The 20,055-nt window shown below is 48.1% G+C and overlaps 1 protein-coding gene across 2 annotated transcripts in view; it reads left to right on the top strand.

Annotated features, from left to right (window-relative positions):
* Window positions 1-523: 523 nt before the first annotated feature.
* PACS1 (phosphofurin acidic cluster sorting protein 1) overlaps window positions 524-20,055 on the top strand; it is a 122,183-nt gene continuing 102,651 nt past the window's right edge. Inside the window, exon 1 of one of the 2 annotated variants that reach the window (XM_075938961.1) lies at window positions 524-1,005. In XM_075938961.1, the coding sequence (XP_075795076.1) occupies window positions 746-1,005 (260 nt within the window). In that variant the 5' untranslated portion in view covers window positions 524-745. The remainder of the gene's footprint in view (window positions 1,006-20,055) is intronic. The other variant, XM_075938962.1, reaches the window with a different exon arrangement.

Raw genomic sequence — 20,055 nt, 5'->3', positions numbered from 1 at the left:
AAGCACGAATATACCAACCACTTCATGGCCGGGGGTGCAGGAGCTCCCCTAGTCCCAACAGCTCTGGCAGTGGGAGAAGTGCCCCCTGGGCCTCTTCCCTTGCTGCCATGGAGAGGTTGTGGCGCTTGGCAGGGCATTGTCCAAGCCAGCAGCAGCCTGGCCTCCCTGCACTACACAGTGGGGTACCAGAGGGGGCCAGTAGGGGGCGGCTGGTACAGGGGTCCTGATTAGCCCGGGTTCGTGGTTGGCGTGAGGCCGGGCATTGTGAGTAGAAGGGAGGGTGGGGTGGGGGCTGGGCAGAGAAGAGTGGGGGGGTGTGTGAAGGGATGGGGCTGTGGGAGGGGGTTGGGGGCAGGATCAGAGGGAGGGGGGTTGGCCGGGGCAGTGGGGTGGGGGGAGAAGATTGAGGGGACACTGGGGGGGGGGTGAGGGCGGGGACTGGCCGAGAGAGGTGGGGGGGTCTGCACCTTTAAGCGGCGGGCAGGAATCGGGGGCGCGCGCCCCCATGCGGGTTCCCGCGGACCCAGCGCCCCCTCCTTCCGTTTCCCGCCCCTCCTCCCCGCGCGGGCACGAGCCCGGCCCTCCAGCGGGGTGACCAATCAGCTCGGCGCGCGCTCCCCCGTGCCACGCCCCCTGCCCTGAGGAGAGAGCAGCGGCGGCGGCGGCAGCGGTGAGGCTGGCGGGAGCGCGCTCAGGGCAACAGGCAGGGCCAGGCAGCGGCGCGGGTCCGGCTCGGCTCGGCTCCATGGCGGAGCGCGGGGGTCCCAGCGCGGGGGGGCAGCGCGCCCCCGCCCCGTCCGCCCTACAGCCCGTGACGGCCGCGCTCCCCCCGCAGCCTGCCTCGGGGCAGCCCCCAGCCCAGCCCTCGGGCACGGCGCCCCCGCCCCCTAAGCCGGGCTCCGGGCCCCTCACCCCCGGCGGGGCGGCCCCGGGTGGGCGCCCGGTGCAGATGAACCTGTACGCGACCTGGGAGGTGGATCGGAGCTCGCCCAGCTGCGTGCCCAGGTGAGAGGCTGGCGGGGCGCGGACCGGACCCCTGTCTCCCCTCCCCCCAGAGACCCCCGTGTCCCGCGTCTCCTTTCTAACGGGGGCCTCTGCCCTGCTGGCCCGTTTCCTCCCACCGGCGCTGCCACCTTTTGCGCTTCCATGTCCCCTGGACCCTGCTCAGCTTCGCAGCAGCCGGCCCCTTGGGGTAACCTCTGGGCCCTCCTATCGCGTGGTGGGCTCTGTAGGATACCAGCCTCCCCTGGAGTGGGGGCCCAGCTGAACCCCATTACCTGCTTGGGCACCTTTGTCTGCTTCTGAGCCCAGAGGAAGCAGCAGGGGAACCACCACCCCCATACTCACCGAGCAGCCAGCCATCCATCCCCATGGGAACCACCCCTTGCTGAGCAAGGTGAAACCTAAACTGTTCCCTCCCCCAAGTATCGAGGAAAGAGACCAACTTCCCTTGCCCCACATATCCCTGCTTGCCCCATCTTCTGGGTGTGAAATACCACAGGGGAAAGCACCCCTCTGTCTGCCAGGTGTGTGTCCAGTGCCCACCCTGTTCTTTCTTCTTGTGCCTGGACCGAGGACACACCCCCTTCATACCCTGGTTATGAAAGACCCGTTAGTGCTGTTGGGTAGGGGGCTGCTTACTGCCTGGCTAGGGAGAGGTGTGAAAGGAGTGTGTGGCTGCTGGGAGATAAGCAGCCCTCTCAGTTCATTGATTGTTTATTTTTAGCGCCGTTCCTTCAATACTGCCAGAGTCCAGGTGACTTGTCATTCTGCTCCCGTGCTGCTGCTGTTGTGACGGGGATCGTAATTGCCGTGCTCATCTGTTGTTCAAGATATTTTTCTGCTACCACCAGCACATCCGGCTCTTGCTGTGTTGTGGCAATTTGTGGTCATGGAGGCAGCTTCCTACATGTTCAAGTACACCCCGATTTCAAATAGGGTGACAGCAGAACATGTTAACATGCAGATTTCTCAGCACACAGAACATTTGCCTCAGACTTGCCTCCAACTGGTGTGTTTTTTTTTTTTTAAGCCAGTTATTATTCATTTCTAGGATGTTTTGATAAAAAACAAAAAACCTGATTTCTTGTTTTTTGTTTTTGGTCCAGTGCATTTAGGGTCTGCTGTATATTCAAATGTATTCAACAGCTTTTTAAGAATTATGTGTAGCCCACAGATCCAAACCTGTTCTGAGATCCACCTCCAGTAAGCAATCCTGATTCTCTAGCGAACATTTTGCAGTGCAACCTCCAAGTTTCCCTGTCTAAATAGGTAACTGATTTACATTTTTTGCATTGTTTGCTCAAGACACTAATTCACTTGTATTTTATTCACTGGCAAACCACACAGTTAGTGATGAGTGAGGCTCACTGTAGAATGACAGGCTCCCTCAGGTAGCTTGTAGTCTGCCTTGGATAGGGCATGTAATGTTTGTTGTTTCACTGCCACCTTATGGGGTTTCATTTCTGAGGAGTGGCTGGCTATGTGACAGATATGCACAGTTTGGTGGTTCTAGGTGAAAACTACTACTAAAGAATAACAGGTAAAAGGTATTTTGTGAATATTTCAAGCTAAATTGTGCTTACTTGAGAACATAATTCAGTCCTGGGCTAGTGCCTTCGGAGATATGAGTTCAGTTCTTGTCCCCCCACAGATTTCTGATGTGTCCTTGGGCAATTCCCCTAATCTCTTTGGGCCTCAGTTTCCCATTCCCAATGTAGGGAATTACACATCCTAGCCCACCATATGTTGAAGACAAGTAATGTTTGAGGCTCTTAAATGTGATGGTCAGAAGGGCTGTATAATGGTTACTCAAGTAACAAAATTAGAACTGTAAGACTAAACTCAGTCTGTGCAGTGTTGTTGTAGCCATGTTGGACCCAGGATACTGAAGAGGCAAGGTGGGTAAGGTGATACTTTTTATTGGACCAACTTCAGTTGGGGGGCGGGGGAAGAGGGGAGAATACGCTTTTGAGCTACCCAGAGCTCTTCTTCAAGACAAAAGAGCTCTGTGAATCTAGAAACCATTTTCCTCTTACCAATAGAAGTTAGTCCAATAAAAGATTACCTCATCCACTTTGTCTCTCTTAACTGAGTCTTGACATTCCATAAGAGGTAGTAAAGTGCGTTTTCTTTTTAAGAGCTAACTACTGCTCTTTGCAAAGGATATTCCTGATACCTGTATGCCTTGAGATCTATAGATAGAAAGTTGTATATGAGAGCTATGTATTAGTATTGAGGAAGGGATTTTTATTTTTGCGAGGAGAGTCGGGGGACAAACACAGCTATTTTATTTTCTGACTCTGTCCCTCCCAGTGCCCCTATGAATACAAAATCATGGGTTCTAAATTAGCTGGTACCGCTCAAAAGAGATCTTGGAGTGATCAGAGATAGTTCTCAGTAACTCTGCTTGGTATAAAGCAGCAGTCAAAAATGTTAATGCTATTAGGAACCATTAGGATAAGACAAAATATAATAATGCCACTTATAAATCTATAGTATGCCCATACCTTGAATACCCTCTGTATTTCTGGTTACACCATCTCAAAAAAAAGAAAATTGAAAAAGGTGCCAAGATGGGCAACAAAAATAATTGAAGGATGGAGCAACTTCCATGTGAGGAGAGATTTAAAAGGGCTCAGACTGTTTGGCTTTTAAAAAAAGAGACTGCTAAGGAGAGAGATGTTAGAGGTCTATAAAATCATGACTGATACAGAGAAAGTGAATAAGGAAGTGTTATTTACTCAGTCTCATCACACAAGAACCAGGGGTCACCCAATGAAATTAAGAGGCATGGCAACAGCAGTTTTAAACAAAGAAAAGGAAGTATTGCTTCATTCAATGCACCGTCAACCAGTGGCACTTGTTGCCAGGAGGTGTTGTAAAGGCCAAAAGTGTAACAAGGTTCAGAAAAGAATTAGGTAAGTTCATGGAGGCTAGGTCTATCAATGGCTATTAGCTAAAATGCTCAGGGATGCAACCAATGTTCCTTCTACTCTTTTTCCATCCATGTTTTATGTGCACTGGGCATGTGCAAATGTGCACCACCACTAGAAACCAAGCATAGCTGTGGGCGCTCTGTTAATCAGCTGAGGGACAATTGAATTTCTCCTGAGCAGCTGCACAAGTTCACAGTTTACAGGAAATAAGGGATGCAGCCTGATGCTTAGGGTATTCCTAACCCTCTGGATGTCAGAAGCTGAGACTAACCAATGGGGAATGGCTCACTTGATAATTATCCTGTTCTCTTCATTCCCATTGAATCATCTGGCACTGGTCACTGTCGAAAGATGGGATAATAGAGCTCGATGGACTGTTGGTTTGAACCAGTGTGGTTGTTATGTTCATTTCAGCAAAGTTGTGTCCTTTACTGATAAACTCAAGTCTCCATGACTATTCCATCTTTGATGACTTTGCTGCTGTGCCCTTTAGTCAAAGCCTGTCTAATTGCATATCCACTAGGTGTTCGGCCAACCCCACTTACTAATTGATATGAGGCCAACAGCCATATAGTACTGTTTGTTTATACAAGTGCTCAAAAGTGTACTGTGCGTTTTGTGTGCCAGTTCCTACCCCTTTGTAATTTAAATGTTGTTGAGTTCAGGTTCACGTCGGATTGTAGTGGTCCGGGTCCTATCTGGCCAAGATCAGGATTGTTCTAGCTGCAATGCTGTAGTCAGAACCTTGACATGGCTGCAGCTAGAATGACCTTTTGAGGGTGAGGGTTGTTTGTTATCCTAAACTGTTGCACACCAACAGGCCCACCGACAGGGAAGGCAAAAGGGACAGTTGTCTGGGGTCTTGTGATTCAAAAGGGCCTGGGGATTCCAGCCACTGCAAGAGTAATGGCCACTGGAGCCCTGGGCCCTTTACGTTGCTGTTGGAGCGCCATGCGGTTGTGCTCCACTGAGTTCTTGGGGCTGCCTGAGGTGGGAGGGGGAGCGAGGTGCAGCTAAGGTCAGTCATGCTTGCACCATGTACCCCCCCCCCAAAAAAATCTGGCTGTTACATTGTTTCATCATGTGTACAAAAAGGAAGAAGATTTAGGACCTGTTTTTTTTTTCCCAGGGGTTCCGAGCCACTGCTCCCATTCGCTTAAGGGGTGCTTACTGCTGCTGAAAAGCAGCCTCTTAGTGGAGGCCTTTCCAGTGCCCACAGACTGTTGATGGTTTGGTCCTAGTGTGTTGGAAAGGAGACTATGGAGCCCTGTTCTGTACTGAGTTTCAGCATGCTGATTGGCCTGTGCAGGATGAAAATGGACCATCCCTTTGTTGGAATCTTGGCTGTCTGAAATCTAAACGTCCTGGTTCAGCTTTGTGGCTGAACACTGAGTGCCTGTCCAAGTGGCTTCCCTTCTTCTCCCTTCACTGGGAGCTGTCTGCAGTGGAGAGCCCACTGTAATCTGCCCTCTCTTGAGTGACATTGCTAGATTATAAAGCCAGCAAGGACCCTTGTGATCACTTGCTCTGATCTCCTGTCTGTCGCAGGCCATATGACTTCCCTGGATGAGGGAGCCTTAAATGAGTGAGGATACCACAGGGATTAATTTAGCTTTCCACGTAAAGAGCAAATTGAAAACCTCCAGTCTGAATAAGGACTCTGAGTCACTGCTGACTGAGCTAGCCAAGCTTCTAGGGGCGCGCGCAGGAATGGGCCATGAACTCCTGGTTTCTTTGTCTCCTGGAGGGTGTCCATCTAAATCAGGCTTGCGGTATGGTATGTTGGCTAGGGGTGGTGCACACTCAGGGCCATGTGGCTAAACTGGGGACTTATTCTACAGGGCTATGAGTCAGCACTTGGCCATTCTGGTTGTTTTTAATCATTTCTGGTGAGAGTACTCCAGAATTGCTTTTACATTGATTCATAGATTCATAGACTTTAAGGTCAGAAGGGACCATTATGATCATCTAGTCTGACCCCCTGCACAGTGCAGGCCACAGAATCTCAACCACCCCTCTTAGAATAATCCTCTCACCTATATCAAAGATATTGAAGCATTCAAATACTTTGAAGGACCCAACATGCAGAGAGTCCTTCAGCTGTGATCTGTACTCCATGCTACAGAGGAAGGTGAAAAACCTCCAGGGCCTCTGCCAATCTACCCTGGAGGAAAATTCCTTCCCGACACCAAATATGGCGATCAACTAAACCCTGAGCATGTGGGCAAGACTCACCAGCCAGACACCCAGAAAGTTCCCTATAGCAACTCCTATCATCCCTCCATTGACCTATTTCCAACTGATAATGAATGGTCAATTAGTTACCAAGATCATATTATTTCATCCAACCATCCCCTTATGATAGAATCATAGAACTGGAAGAGACCCCAGAAGGTCGTCAAGTCCAGCCCCCCGCTCTAGGCAGGACCAATCCCATCTAAATCAACCCGGCCAGGGCTTTGTCAAGCCGAGACTTAAATACCTCTAGGGATGGAGACTCCACTACTTCCCTAGGTAACCCATTCCAATGCTTCACTACCCTTCTAGTAAAAAAGTTTTTCCTAATATCCAATCTGGACCTCTCCCACCACAACTTGAGACCATTGCTCCTTGTTCTGCCATCTGTCACTACTGAGAACAGCCTCTCTCCATCCTCTTTGGAACCTCCCTTCAGGAAGTTGAAGGCTGCTATCAAATCCCCCCTCACTCTTCGCTTCTGCAGACTAAACAGACCCAAGTCCCTCAGCCTCTCCTCGTAGGTCATATGCTCCAGCCCCCTAATCATTTTGGTTGCCCTCTGCTGGACCCTCTCCAATGCTTCCACATCCTTTTTGTAGTGGGGGGCCCAGAACTGGACACAGTACTCCAGATGTGGCCTCACCAAAGCCGAATAAAGGGGAATAATGACATCTCTGGATCTGCTGGCAATGCTCCTCTTAATGCATCCTAATATGCCATTAGCCTTCTTGGCTACAAGGGCACACTGTTGACTCATATCTAGCTTCTCATCCACTGTAACCCCCAGGTCCTTTTCTGCAGAACTACTACTTAACTGGTTGGTCCCCAGCCTGTAACTATGCTTGGGATTCTTCCGTCCCAAGTGCAGGACTCTACACTTGTCTTTGTTGAATCTCATGAGATTTCTAGTGGCCCAATCCTCCAATTTGTCTAAGTCACTCTGGATCCTATCTCTGCCCTTAAGCGTATCTACCTCTCCCCCCAGCTTAGTGTCATCTGCAAACTTGCTGAGGGTGCAATCTATCCCCTCAACCCATGTTATAACTTCTTCCTTTCTTGCCTCATGGACTCCGGAATGATGGGTGCATTCCATTTTGATGGCCTTGCTATTTACTGTACATCAGTGTATCTTGGGCCCACCAATACAAAAGGGCTCAGACCTACTGGCCCTTTAAATTGCTACTGGAGTGTCATGTGGTGCGCTCCAAGCAGCACTAAGGACTGGCTTGGGAGAGTGGGGGCAGCACGCTCCAGCTCTTCCCGTTCCATCTGAGGCCCTGCCCCTTCTGGGAGCATGAAGGCTTCTCCCCCCGCCCCCCTAAAATTTGGCAAGGCTGTTGGCCCCACCTCTGTAGCTAATGTGATAATGAGTAAGAGGCTGACTTCTGTGTCTAGTGTGATTCTGGGTGAGAGGCTGGCTTCTGTGTCTCTCCTCTCACAAGACCCGAATGCCGCTTGGGTGTGTTTGTCTCTTACATCTCATCCATCTGCGAATCCCTGGTGTTTGGTAGATGTAACTGGAATGCAGAGAGTTCTGAGGAAATGCAGCAGTCCAAGCCTTCTCTTGTTGGCTGCTGCTGCTGTTAGAGTCCTGAGTTAGTTTTGAAACAGCTGTAGCAGAGATACCTTTAGGTGATCTGTTATATCTGCTGTGCAGAGCTCTGCTCACCTCGAGGAAGGGGTGTGTGTGTATAAATCCAAGAAATGTTTTTTCCCCATTATCCTCAATTATTGCAGTGAAGGGCAAAATCAGAAAATGTGCCAGCGTTGGAAAGTGTCCATGGTGATTTGTCATGGTTGTGTTTAGAAATAAAGACACTCAAGGATTTATCAATCTTGGTGGTTCTCTTCTCCCTCCCTTCCTTAATCTTATAACAAGAAAGCCTCCAGGGTTTTGTAACCTGTTTCTGTGTTTTGGTGGTAATTTGTTTCACATTTCATACCATCTGGAGGTGGCATTATGAGAGGAGCTCTCTGCTGTCTGTGAGCAACTTAACCATTTTTGTGACATGCTGTATGTATTGATGCCTGTGTGTGGATGGGGGAATTGAAGCCCTAAGAAGTAAAATGAAACAGGATTCCTAAGTTCCCTGCTCAAACCCTTCCCCTCAGAGTTGCAAACAGAACCCAGGAGTCCTGGCTGCCTCCTGCTAGTGCATGTTCATATTGCACAGTGTCTCAGATTTGCCAGCAAGGGAGGTTATAGCGGTATACTAGAAAACCTTTAATTTAACCTGTGCCTTACTTAATTATCATTTTAAAACTGCAGCATGGCTGATCATATTTCAGACTAGGAACAAAGTCTGAAAATAGCGTGGGAAAAGCAGTAGTCGTCAAGTCTTCAGCCTAGTGTGCAAGCAGCATGTTTCGGAATTAATTGGTAGAACACCAGTGGACTAAGAAGCAGAGGAAAGGAGGCCAGGATTTCGAGTCTTAACCCAGCCCTGCCATTAATTGTCACCTGAGGTAAGTCACTTTGAGTATGTCTACACTTGCACCCTCTTTTGAAAGAGGGATGCAAATGTAGAGAATAGAAATTGTAAATGAAGCGGGGATTTAAATATCCCACGCTTCATTTGCATAATCGCGGCCTGCCGCTTTTCCGCAATAGCGCTATTTTGGGACATCAAACTCGGTCCCCGCAGGGTTATTTCAAGAGAAAACCCTTCCCTCGAAATAACTGGTAAACCTCATTTTTTGAGGAGTAAGGGTTATTTCGAGGGAAGGGTTTTCGCTCGAAATAACCCTGCGGGGACCGAGTTTGATGTCCCGAAATAGTGCTATTGCGGAAAAGTAGCAGTCCGTGATTATGCAAATGAAGCATGGGATATTTAAATTCCTGCTTCATTTGCAGTTTCAATTCTCTACATTTGCATCCCTCTCTTGAAAGAGGGTGCAAGTGTAGACATACCCTTTGTGTCTGTTTCTCTGGCTTTGAAGTGGGATAACTTCTATATTTACCAGAGATTGTGAGGAGTAATGTTTATGAAGAGCTGGGGAAGTATTGTTGCTAAAGGATGCCATGAAAGTCCTTCTCTCCTGTGATGACAAGATACGCAGAATCTGAGCACGCTTTTAACCAGAGCAGAATCCTTTTATTTTTGTTGTTGTCCTGCTGCTCCATAAGACAGGAGCAGATGAGAAAAACACTTGCCTGGAAAAGCATTCTTCTAAGCATATTAATCTTAACAAATGTCCCATTTCAGCTGCTAACTCTCTCTCTACCCCACATGTTGCCTGGTGTAAATTGAAGAATAATATTGCTGTTCTCGGTCACACTTCTTTTTTTAAATCCCATGGAACATAGATAACATGCAAACTCAACCTCAGGCTCCAGGTATCTTTAGTTAGCAAACCTGAACAAGCTTTGGTTTCAAAGAAAACACATTTCTCAAACTTGAACTCTTCAAAAAATTGGGAAAAAATAGATCTTTGTGTTTAAAAAGAACTCAAAGTCCTCCAAAATCTTGTGCTTTGGGTAGATAAGTGACATTTAAAAAGGCCTATTAATGAAGGAAGATAACCAAGTATATTTTTCTTTGGGCAATGTATAGTGAGTTGTATATCGTCAATTTCATTATTTCCCTGCCTACTTTATTGGCTAGTCAGTTTCTTCTTTCCTGAAAGCATTAATAAGCAGAAAATTAAAAATCTGCAATGATTTCTCTCTGCCTTTAAGGTTCTGCTCTTGAAGGATAGAGAATAAGGGGAGAAACAGGCTGTATTCCTTTAAATGTGGCCCAAAATGTAAATTTAATTTTCAGATTGAGAACAGCCTCTTTTAATAATTGACACTTGTATATAATTTATAATTCTAAGATTTGTATTCCCTTAAGGTCTCAACTTTTAAATCAATATTGTTCCCAATAACTTTACAGAAGTATTTAAACAAATATTTGATCTTGTATTTAACAGCTGAAATGTTCAGAGAGCTGCTTTTCTTGCATTGTTTTGTGGCTAGTGAAGCTATCAGCTGTGAAATTCAGAAGCCTGAGCATGGATATTGGTATGATGGAAAAATATTTCAGTGGTAAAGTACTGATTGAGATTTAATGAAGCATTGTGAAAGTGCAACACTAACTTTGATGGCTTCTAGATTAATTGTAACCATTCAGAAAAGGATCAGAGTGTTCTGGTGAAAGGCTCAATAAAAACCTCTTACTGTGCGAGGAAGATTAAACCACCTGACAAGATCTTAGGACATATGGAAAGACAGATAATGTCAGAGCCCTGAGAGAGGTCTGGCTCACAAGGATAAGTAAGAGAAGACGCAACTGAAGTGAATAAAATTAATGGTGTTGAAAAGTTCAGTTATGCTCCTAATTTACCCTTTCTAATACAAGAAGAAAATACTGAATTAAATGAAAAGGTGGCAAATTAAAGCCGATAGGAGTAATAACTTTTAGTGCAGTGTATAATTAACCTGTGGAACATGCTGTCACATGATGTTGAGATAAAGATCTTAAGAGGGTTTGAGATGCTTATTTGAATACCACCCAAAGCTACGTTCGAGGGGATGAAGTAAGCCAATCTCCCACTGATCTAGACTTATCATGGGGCTGTTACTATTGACAGGAGCAGGTATTTATTTCATCTTCCACTGAAGTATTTGGTACTGGAGACAGGAATTTAGAGCAGATGGGCTGTTGGTTGGATCCAGTGTGGCAACTCCTTGATTTTTTTTCAAAATAATCAAATGCACTGATGGGGTCTGAGTGATGCAAAACACACTAATTTGGTTGCTACATCCCTGCTTAATAGGCTTGTTGTTCCTTTGATGAATTAGTTCTGTGGGTGCTAGAAAAGTAACCAGTGTGTTTTTTGAAACTTAATATTAAACTGCCACCCAAATATGTTCTCGCTAGAATACTTACCAGTTTTGCCCAGATCCTTCGGGGCTGGGAACTGGGTGTGATGGATGCAGGAGTCAGGTCAGGGGGTGGAGGTGGCCAGTGGCTGCTCCCCTGGGGCAGTGGAGTCCATGCAGCCCACCCACTGGTTGTTCCCTGGGGCTGGAGCACTTGCTGCCTCTCTTGTGGTCATTTGGGAGTATAACTGTCCCTGCTATCACACCCCTCCCTTTCCATCTGATGAGAAACAATCGCATTTCACACACATCCCATTGTCCTGGAACAACAAACTCTTATCTTGCTTTAAGTTATGAGGAAGTTGCATACTAAATGTGGTGGTCCTAGCTCTTACCATTTAGGAGGAGTTCTTGAACAAACAGATGGATGGACACACAGACAGATGCACAAACTCTCTCAAATATATAATAGATTACAGTAAACGTTTCATGCCTCTTGGGCAGTACCTCCCTGCCTTCCGTTGCTTGCTGTGTGACATCATTATAATGGTTCTGCCTTGAGGTGGCACCTCTTAATGAAAGGAACAGCAGAATGGATATTGGTCTGGTTGAGCTGCTTAAGGAATGGTGCAGGAATGACACTTTGTGTTTAAAAACATGCAGCATGTAGAATTTATGAGCAAGGTCATTTCAAGGGAAAAGCTGACAATGTAGAGGTCTCTGGTGTTAATGTGGGGAATATTTCCATTTAGTTTCACTTTGGACTGATCAGCACGTCTGTGCTTCCACTGTTACACGGGGAAATTGTAAATACAGCTCCTGCAGTTGCTATAAAATCACTTTGTGAGACAGTTCAGTGTTTGAAAATATGTATCCTGCAAATGTGAAACAACCTGGGTTAGTGCCTTATTAATAATTCATTTAAAAGCCTTCAGTGTTTTCTCTCTACTTGCCTTTATTTAACAACTATCAGGAATGTAAAGTCTGCACTAAGTGGGGTTTTCTGGAGGATGCTTGCGAGGTCTGACGTGAATTGTGAGGTTTCTCAGGTGTCAGATCTGTGACCAAGTTCCTTCTTTGCTGGATGTTCATGAGAAGCCCAGACAAAAACAATGTTTTCAATATTCTGGATGAAGTTGCTCCCTGTTATCTGAGAGATCCTACTTTTCCTTACAGCTTCCAGGACAAAAGACTAGAAGAGACTTGAATTTTTAATGTGTGGAACAATTTTGAGCCCTTTCTACATTATAAAGAGGACAAAACTCCTTTCATTTTACCTCTTGAGTACAGTTTAGGGACACACATTGATGCTGAAATTATAGCACTGTGGGTAGAGGTGGACTGATTTTGTTTGAAGAGAAGCTTTGTTTCTGTATTTCATGTATTTGCTGGGATAGGCTATGCCTCAGTGCATATTCCTAAGTGGCTCAAGTTGTTTTTCCACATGGTGAGCGAGAGAGAGAGCATGGGGTGAGGGGAAATCATGCCCGAAGTGCTGCAGTGCATCATATCTATCCCGGAGATTCTGATTCTTAAGCTATTTCTGTCCTTTATGAGGCCATGAGTAGTTGCAGTTACCTGGTTTTAGCTGTAGACACTGCAGAGGCCCACCCCCAATTATGTTCTTTGTGTTATGTTAGTGCCAGAACGAGTATCCCCTGAGATGAAGGGGTTAGCTTGCTGCTCTTGGAGAGCTGTTAAAAGCTCTGATGCTCAGGTTCTATTCAGAAGGCATTTAACAAGAAAGGTTCATTTTCTGAGCCTGAGCCTATGTCAGCCTGAATTTGAATCTGTCATAGGGCCTAGATAGATACCTCAGGTGGGCTAGGAAGTTAACCCCTAAGGTAGGCAGTAGAAGGGGCAAAAGGGGGAGCAATGGTGTCTTGAGGGACAGGCTGAACTCCTCTTCGTTCTCTGCCTATGTTCCCTTCACCGTCTTGCATTCCTCTTCTTGTAACTGGACAGCCTGCGTAATTAATGATTCATTCCAGGCAATGGCTTTTCTGATAAGATTCTGTGCGTTCAAAGGGAAGGAGTAATGCTAGACAGCTACTCCACAAGCTTTCTATTGACAGGACTTGATTTAACCCAGGGTGTTTGAAGGTAAACTCTGGCACAGATTGGACTGATCTTGTTAATGCCGTATGTTCTGTTAATTATTTTTATCACATGGAGAAAAATGCCAGCCCTGTACTTGCAAGCTAAGCAGTGATCAGATCACTCTGGGGAGGAGGGAACCTGTATGGATATACAGAGTGGGTGACATAATAGGTAGTGTTTCTCCTAGGTCAATGGGTGTTGAAAAGGAGCACCCTGTGTTACTATGTGACTTTAAAAAAAGGTGGGGAATCCCATTTTCAAAGGGTAGAATGTTAACTCCATTATCCTAAACAAGTTTGTTCTTGCTCTTTCCACTGGAAATTTTTATTGAGCGTTTGTGTCCATTTGTAAATTATCATCAATGTGTTGTAGGCATCAATAAGTTACCCTGTGGAGTCTTAAAGAGCCTTAGTGGATGTTATGATTGGAAGCTATGATGAACTCATTCAAATGATTTTCTGTTAATGTATGTAAATGGAGGTACACACAACAACATATGAGAGTCCTTATCCGAAGCTCAGCACAAGATACTAGCCAAAGCAAGCCATTGGATTTCTTGGCCTGTGTGATTTAAAAAATGTCTGGGCCTGAACTTATTAGCCTTGTCACAAGGCTAACTAATTCGCACACTGAGATTTGCAAAGGAGAACTGGTAGGATCTTAGCTCCAAGGTCAAGCCCCAGGAATGGGTCTGCCAGGAATCCCCATCAGGTGGAAGATGCAGAATGAAGTCTGATTGGTGTGAATCAGTTATTAATTTCTTACTGGGCTACTGTTCCTCTTCCTCCACTCCAAAGTTTTAGTGTGATCTTATTTTTACTGCAATACATGGAAAAGAATAGCAAACCTTGCATTTGACAGTGAACTGACACCTAGAGGACAATCAGAGATAATACTCCATCTATCTTAAGTTTTCCATAGTGCTTCAATCTCTGTAGTGATGGGTCATATGTATATGCATCATGACAGTCTTGTCTTGCATCACAGAGAAGTTTATGGCACAGTCAGAAGTAGAATCAGCTGTCCTGGGTTCCAAACTACAGGCAGTCCCCGACTTACGCGGATCCGACTTACGTCGGATCCGCACTTACGAACGGAGCTTTCTCGCCCCGGAAGTCGGCGCGAGAAAGCCCCGTTCGTAAGCTGCTCCGGTGCCCCTGGTCTGCTGGAGACCGTCTCCAGCAGACCAGGGGCACCGGGCGGGTTCCCGCGCTTCTGAGGCTTTGCCAGAGCAAAGCCTCGGAAGCGCGGGAACCGCTGCTGCTGCCACTTGGGTGCCGGTGCCTGTGGTCTGCTGGGGACCATCCCCAGCAGACCACAGGCACCGGGACCCAAGCGGCAGCAGCGGGCGGGTTCCTGCGCTTCTGAGGCTTTGCCAGAGCAAAGCCTCAGAAGCGCGGGAACCCCCGCTGCTGCCGCATGAGACCCGGTGCCTGTGGTCTGCTGGGGACGGTCCCCAGCAGACCACAGGCACCCGGACTGAAGCCGCAGCCGCGGGGGGGTCCTGCGCCTCTGAGGCTTTGCCAGAGCAAAGCCTCAGAGGCGCGGGGAACCGCCGCTACTGCCGCTTCAGTCAAAGCGGCAGCAGCGGCGGTTCCCCGCGCCTCTGAGGCTTTGCTCTGGCAAAGCCTCAGAGGCGCGGGACCCCCCCGCGGCTGCGGCTTCAGTCCGGGTGCCTGTGGTCTGCTGGGGACCGTCCCCAGCAGACCACAGGCATCCAGACTGGAGCGGCAGCAGCGGCGGTTCCCCGCGCCTCTGAGGCTTTGCTCTGGCAAAGCCTCAGAGGCGCGGGACCCCCCCGCGGCTGCGGCTTCAGTCAGGGTGCCTGTGGTCTGCTGGGGACCGTCCCCAGCAGACCACAGGCATCCAGACTGGAGCGGCAGCAGCGGCGGTTCCCCGCGCCTCTGAGGCTTTGCTCTGGCAAAGCCTCTGAGGCGCGGGACCCCCCCGCGGCTGCGGCTTCAGTCAGGGTGCCTGTGGTCTGCTGGGGACCGTCCCCAGCAAACCACAGGCACCCGGACTGAAGCCGCAGCCGCGGGGGGTCCCGCGCCTCAGAGGCTTTGCCAGAGCAAAGCCTCAGAGGCGCGGCACCCCGCTGCCGCTGCGGCTCTGGTCCCCGTGTCCCTGGTCTGCTGGGGGGGGGGGCGCAGCTAGTGTGCTCCCCCCCCCCCCAGCAGACCAGGCTTTTGTTTTGGACTCTGGGGCAGAGCAGCTGGGGCGCTGCCGATTGGTCCTGCAGCGCCCGTGGGCACTACTGGACCAACCCGGCAGCACCCCAGCTGCTCTGCCCCAGGTCCTGATTCAGCCGCTGCTGGTCAGTTTCAGCAGCGGCTGAATCAGGACGTCTGGGGCAGAGCAGATGGGGTGCTGCTGGGTTGGTCCAGTAGCACCCCAGCTGCTCTGCCCCAGGCGTCCCCAAGTCAGCTTCTGCTGAAACTGACCAGCGCTGACTACAGGAAGCCCCAGGCAGAGTTGCTCTGCCCCGGGCTTCCTGGAATCAGCTGCTGATCAGTTTCAGCAGCAGCTGACTTGGGGACGCCTGGGGTTCTTAAGTTGATTCTGTATGTAAGTCAGAACTGGCGGTCAGTTTCAGCAGTGTCTGAATCTGGACGCCAGTTCCGACTTACATACAGATTCAACTTAAGAACAAACCTACAGTCCCTATCTTGTACGTAACCCGGGGACTGCCTGTAATGTCTTAATCACACCATTGCTCTGGTACTACTCTTCATTTCCTGCAGCCCTCTGCCTTATTCTCTCTTCATCCTGTGCCCTGAAGCAGAGGTCCTGCAGAACAAATAGCGTGTGTATGTCATTGAAGACTGTTTTGCATCCTTGCTAAGGGGCCCATGAAGGTTGCTTGTACAACCTTCATTCTGTCACTTCCTAAAATCTGAGTCCATGATTTTGCAGCTTTAATGTGCTTTCAGTGTCTTTTCTTACAAATTTTTTTTTCCTAGGTTTGTTTTTTTAAAAACTCATCCTCAAGAACTATATTGATCCCTGCATGGATCAGCAGCAGGATTTGAACCTAGGACCTATTGCTTCACAGCATGGACCTCTGCCACCTGAGCTAAAGGACTAACTACTCTCACTAGTAGCTTGGACTCCAATGTGTTGATCCTCCCTTGTCAGTAGCAGACCTTGTCAGCATGAGTCCTGAATCGTAGGTTCTAATACTGTCTTTGAAGGGGAACATGGCTTGATGACAACACAGACAGATTGGAAGTGTGAGGTCTGACAGGCAACGTGACTGTTGATGAGATGTGGGTCTGATCTAATAGAGGCAGGATTGTGTTCCTATTTTGGCCTGAAGTGACCTTGTGTACGACCTTTCAGCTTCTCCATCGGTAACATGGGCTGAACAGTAGCTGCTTTGCTCGCTAATAAGAGCTGAGACATACACATAACTATTATCAGCAAGAGGAGAAGCTGCGATTAGATCTTATGGCATCCTGTTGGGGCTCACTCCACTTATTCTCACTGACCGTGGGCTGCTCAGGGTGGGGCCAGGAGCATGGTCAGGGAGGGTGGAAAGTTCAGAGATCTTAGCTGCAAGCTTCTAGCAAGCTGTACAGAGCATGTGCAAAAAGTGGTTTTTTTTTTTTTTTTTTTTTTTCCTTTCAGTTGCTTGTTGCTCTTCCAGATCTGGGTAGATGTTCTTGGAGCAGCAAAGGACACCTTGGAGTTCAGCACTGCCCCCCTCTGAGATGATCAGTTCCTGCTTCAAACCCTAGCTGTGCTAGAGCTCTTTTCAAAGGAGTGATGCTGGGAGGAAGTTTAACCTGGGCAAACCTACCTGTTACTTACTCCCTAACCTCATAGAATCATAGAACTGGAAGAGACCTCAGAAGGTCATCAAGTCCAGCCCCCTGCTCTAGGCAGGAGCAATTCCAACTAAATCAACCCGGCCAGGGCTTTGTCAAGCTGAGACTTAAACACCTCTAGGGATGGAGACTCCACTACTTCCCTAGGTAATCCATTCCAGTGCTTCACCACCCTCCTAGTGAAATAGTTTTTCCTAATATACAACATGGACCTCTTCCACCACAACTTGAGACCATTGCTCCTTGTTCTGCCATCTGTCACTAATGAGAACAGCCTCTCTCCATCCTCTTTGGAACCTCCCTTCAGGAAGTTGAAGGCTGCTATCAAATCCCCCCTCACTCTTCGCTTCTGCAGACTAAACAGACCCAAGTCCCTCAGCCTCTCCTCGTAGGTCATATGCTCCAGCCCCCTAATCATTTTGGTTGCCCTCTGCTGGACCCTCTCCAATGCGTCCACATCCTTTTTGTAGTGGGGGGCCCAGAACTGGACACAATACTCCAGATGCGGCCTCACCAAAGCCGAATAAAGGGGAATGATGACATCTCTGGATCTGCTGGCAATGCTCCTCTTAATGCAACCTAATATGCCATTAGCCTTCTTGGCTACAAGGGCACACTGTTGACTCATATCTAGCTTCTCATCCACTGTAACCCCCAGGTCCTTTTCTGCAGAACTACTACTTAACCGGTTGGTCCCCAGCTTGTAACTATGCTTGGGATTCTTCCGTCCCAAGTTCAGGACTCTACACTTGTCCTTGTTGAACCTCATCATATTTCTTGTGGCCCAATCCTCCAATTTGTCTAAGTCATTCTGTACCCTATCTCTACCCTTAAGCGTATCTGCCTCTCCCCCCAGCTTAGTGTCATCCGCAAACTTGCTGAGGGTGCAATCCATCCCCTCATCCAGATCATTAAGAAAGATATTGAACAAAACGGGTCCTAGAACCGAACCTTGGGGCACTCCGCTAGAAACCGACCGCCATCCTGACATCAAGCCATTGATCACTACCCGCGGGGCCCGGCCTTCTAGCCATCTTTCTATCCATCTTACCGTCCATTTATCCAATCCACAATCCCTTAACTTGCTGGCAAGAATATTGTGGGAGATCATATCAAAAGCCTTGCTAAAGTCAAGGTATATAACATCCACTGACTTCCCCATGTCCACTGAGCCAGTTACCTCATCATAGAAGCTAATCGGATTGGTCAGGCACGACGTGCCCTTTGTGAATCCATGCTGACTATTCCTAATCACTTTCCTCTCAGCCAAGTGCCTCAGTATGGATTCTTTAAGGATCCCTTCCATGATTTTTCCAGGAACCGAGGTAAGACTGACCGGCCTATAGTTCCCTGGATTATCCTTCTTCCCTTTTTTGAAGATGGGCACTACATTTGCCTTTTTCCAGTCATCTGGGATTTCTCCCGATCTCCACGACTTTTCAAAGATAATAGCCAAAGGCTCCACAATGACATTTGCCAACTCCCTCAGTACCCTCGGATGCACTAAGTCCGGACCCACGGATTTATGTACATTTAGCTTTTCTAAATAGTTCCTAACCTGTTCTTTACCCACCACGGGCTGTCCATCTTCATCCCATCTTGCGTCACTTGGCGCAGAAGTCCAGGAGCCGACCTTGTCCGTGAATACAGAGGCAAAGAAAGCATTGAGTACTTCAGCTTTCCCCACATCATCTGTCACTAGGTTACCTCCTTCGTCCATTAGGGGCCGCACACCCTCTCTGATCACCTTCTTCTTGTTGACATGCCTGTAGAAACCTTTCTTGTTATCCTTCACATCCTTAGCCAGTCGCAATTCCATTTGCGCTTTCGCCTTCCTGATAACCCCCCGGCATTCTTGAGCTAAACATTTAAACCCCTCCCTGGTCATTTGTCCAAGTTTCCACTCTTTGTAAGCTTCCTTTTTGTGCTTAAGTTCACCAAGGATTTCCCCTGTAAGCCAGTCCGGTCTCCTACCATGTTTGCCTCTCTTGCTACGTGTCGGGATGGTTTCTTTCTGTGCCTTCAATAAGGCTTCTTTAAAATACTGCCAGCTGTCCTGGACTCCTTTCCCCTTCATGTTAACATCCCAGGGGATTCTGCCCATCAGATCTCGGAGAGAGTCAAAATCTGCTTTTTTTTGAAGTCCAAGGTGTGTATTTTACTACTCTCTTTTCTTCCTTTGGTCAGGATCCTGAAATCTACCATCTCATGATCACTGCTTCCCAGGTTGTCACCCACCTCCACTTCCCCTATTAGTTCCTCCCTGTTTGTGAGCAGAAGGTCAAGCTGCGCACGGCCCCTGGTCGGATCCTTCAGCACCTGTGTCAAGAAGTTATCCCCAACATTCTCCAAAAACTTCCTGGATTGCCTGTGTACTGCCGTATAGGTTTCCCAGCAGATGTCAGGGTGATTAAAGTCCCCTCACGAGAACCAGGGCCTGCGATCTGGGAGCTTCGCTCAGTTGTCCGAAGAAAGCCTCAACTACCTCATCCACCTGATTCGGTGACCTGTAGCAAACACCAACCACAACATCAATGCTGTTGTTTGCTCCTTTAAACTTAACCCATAGACTCTCAACAGGTTTTTCTCCCTCTTTATACTGGAGTTCAGAGCAATCGTAGTGCTCTCTTACATATAGTGCAACTCATCCTCCTTTTCTCCCCTGCCTGCTGTTCCTGAACAGTCTATACCCTTCCATGACAGCGCTCCAGTCACGCAAGTCATCCCACCAAGTCTCTGTTATCCCAATTAAATCATATTTCTTGGTCTGGGTCAGGGCCTCCAGTTCTTCCTGTTTGTTGCCCAGGCTTCTCGCATTAGTGTACAAACACTTCAGGTAACCAATTGATCGTCCTATCTTCTCCATTCGAAACATGGGTCCTCCTTTCTTGCCCCTTCCTCTCTGCATTTCTTCCCGGTATCCGACTTTCCCATTCCCCTCAGGGTTTTGGTCACCGTCCCCCGACGAACCTAGTTTAAAGCCCTCCTCACTAGGTTTGCAAGCCTGCCCGCGAAGATGCTCCTTCCTCTCTTCGTTAGGTGTATCCCATCTCTTCCTAACAATCCTTGCGCCTGGAACAGAGTCCCATGGTCGAAGAAACCAAAGCCCTCTCTGTGACACCATCTGCGCAACCACACATTTACG

Source organism: Pelodiscus sinensis, chromosome 11 (genome assembly GCF_049634645.1).
Source record: "Pelodiscus sinensis isolate JC-2024 chromosome 11, ASM4963464v1, whole genome shotgun sequence".
Lineage (NCBI taxonomy): Eukaryota > Metazoa > Chordata > Testudines > Trionychidae > Pelodiscus > Pelodiscus sinensis.
This window is presented reverse-complemented; position numbering and strand designations above follow the sequence as displayed.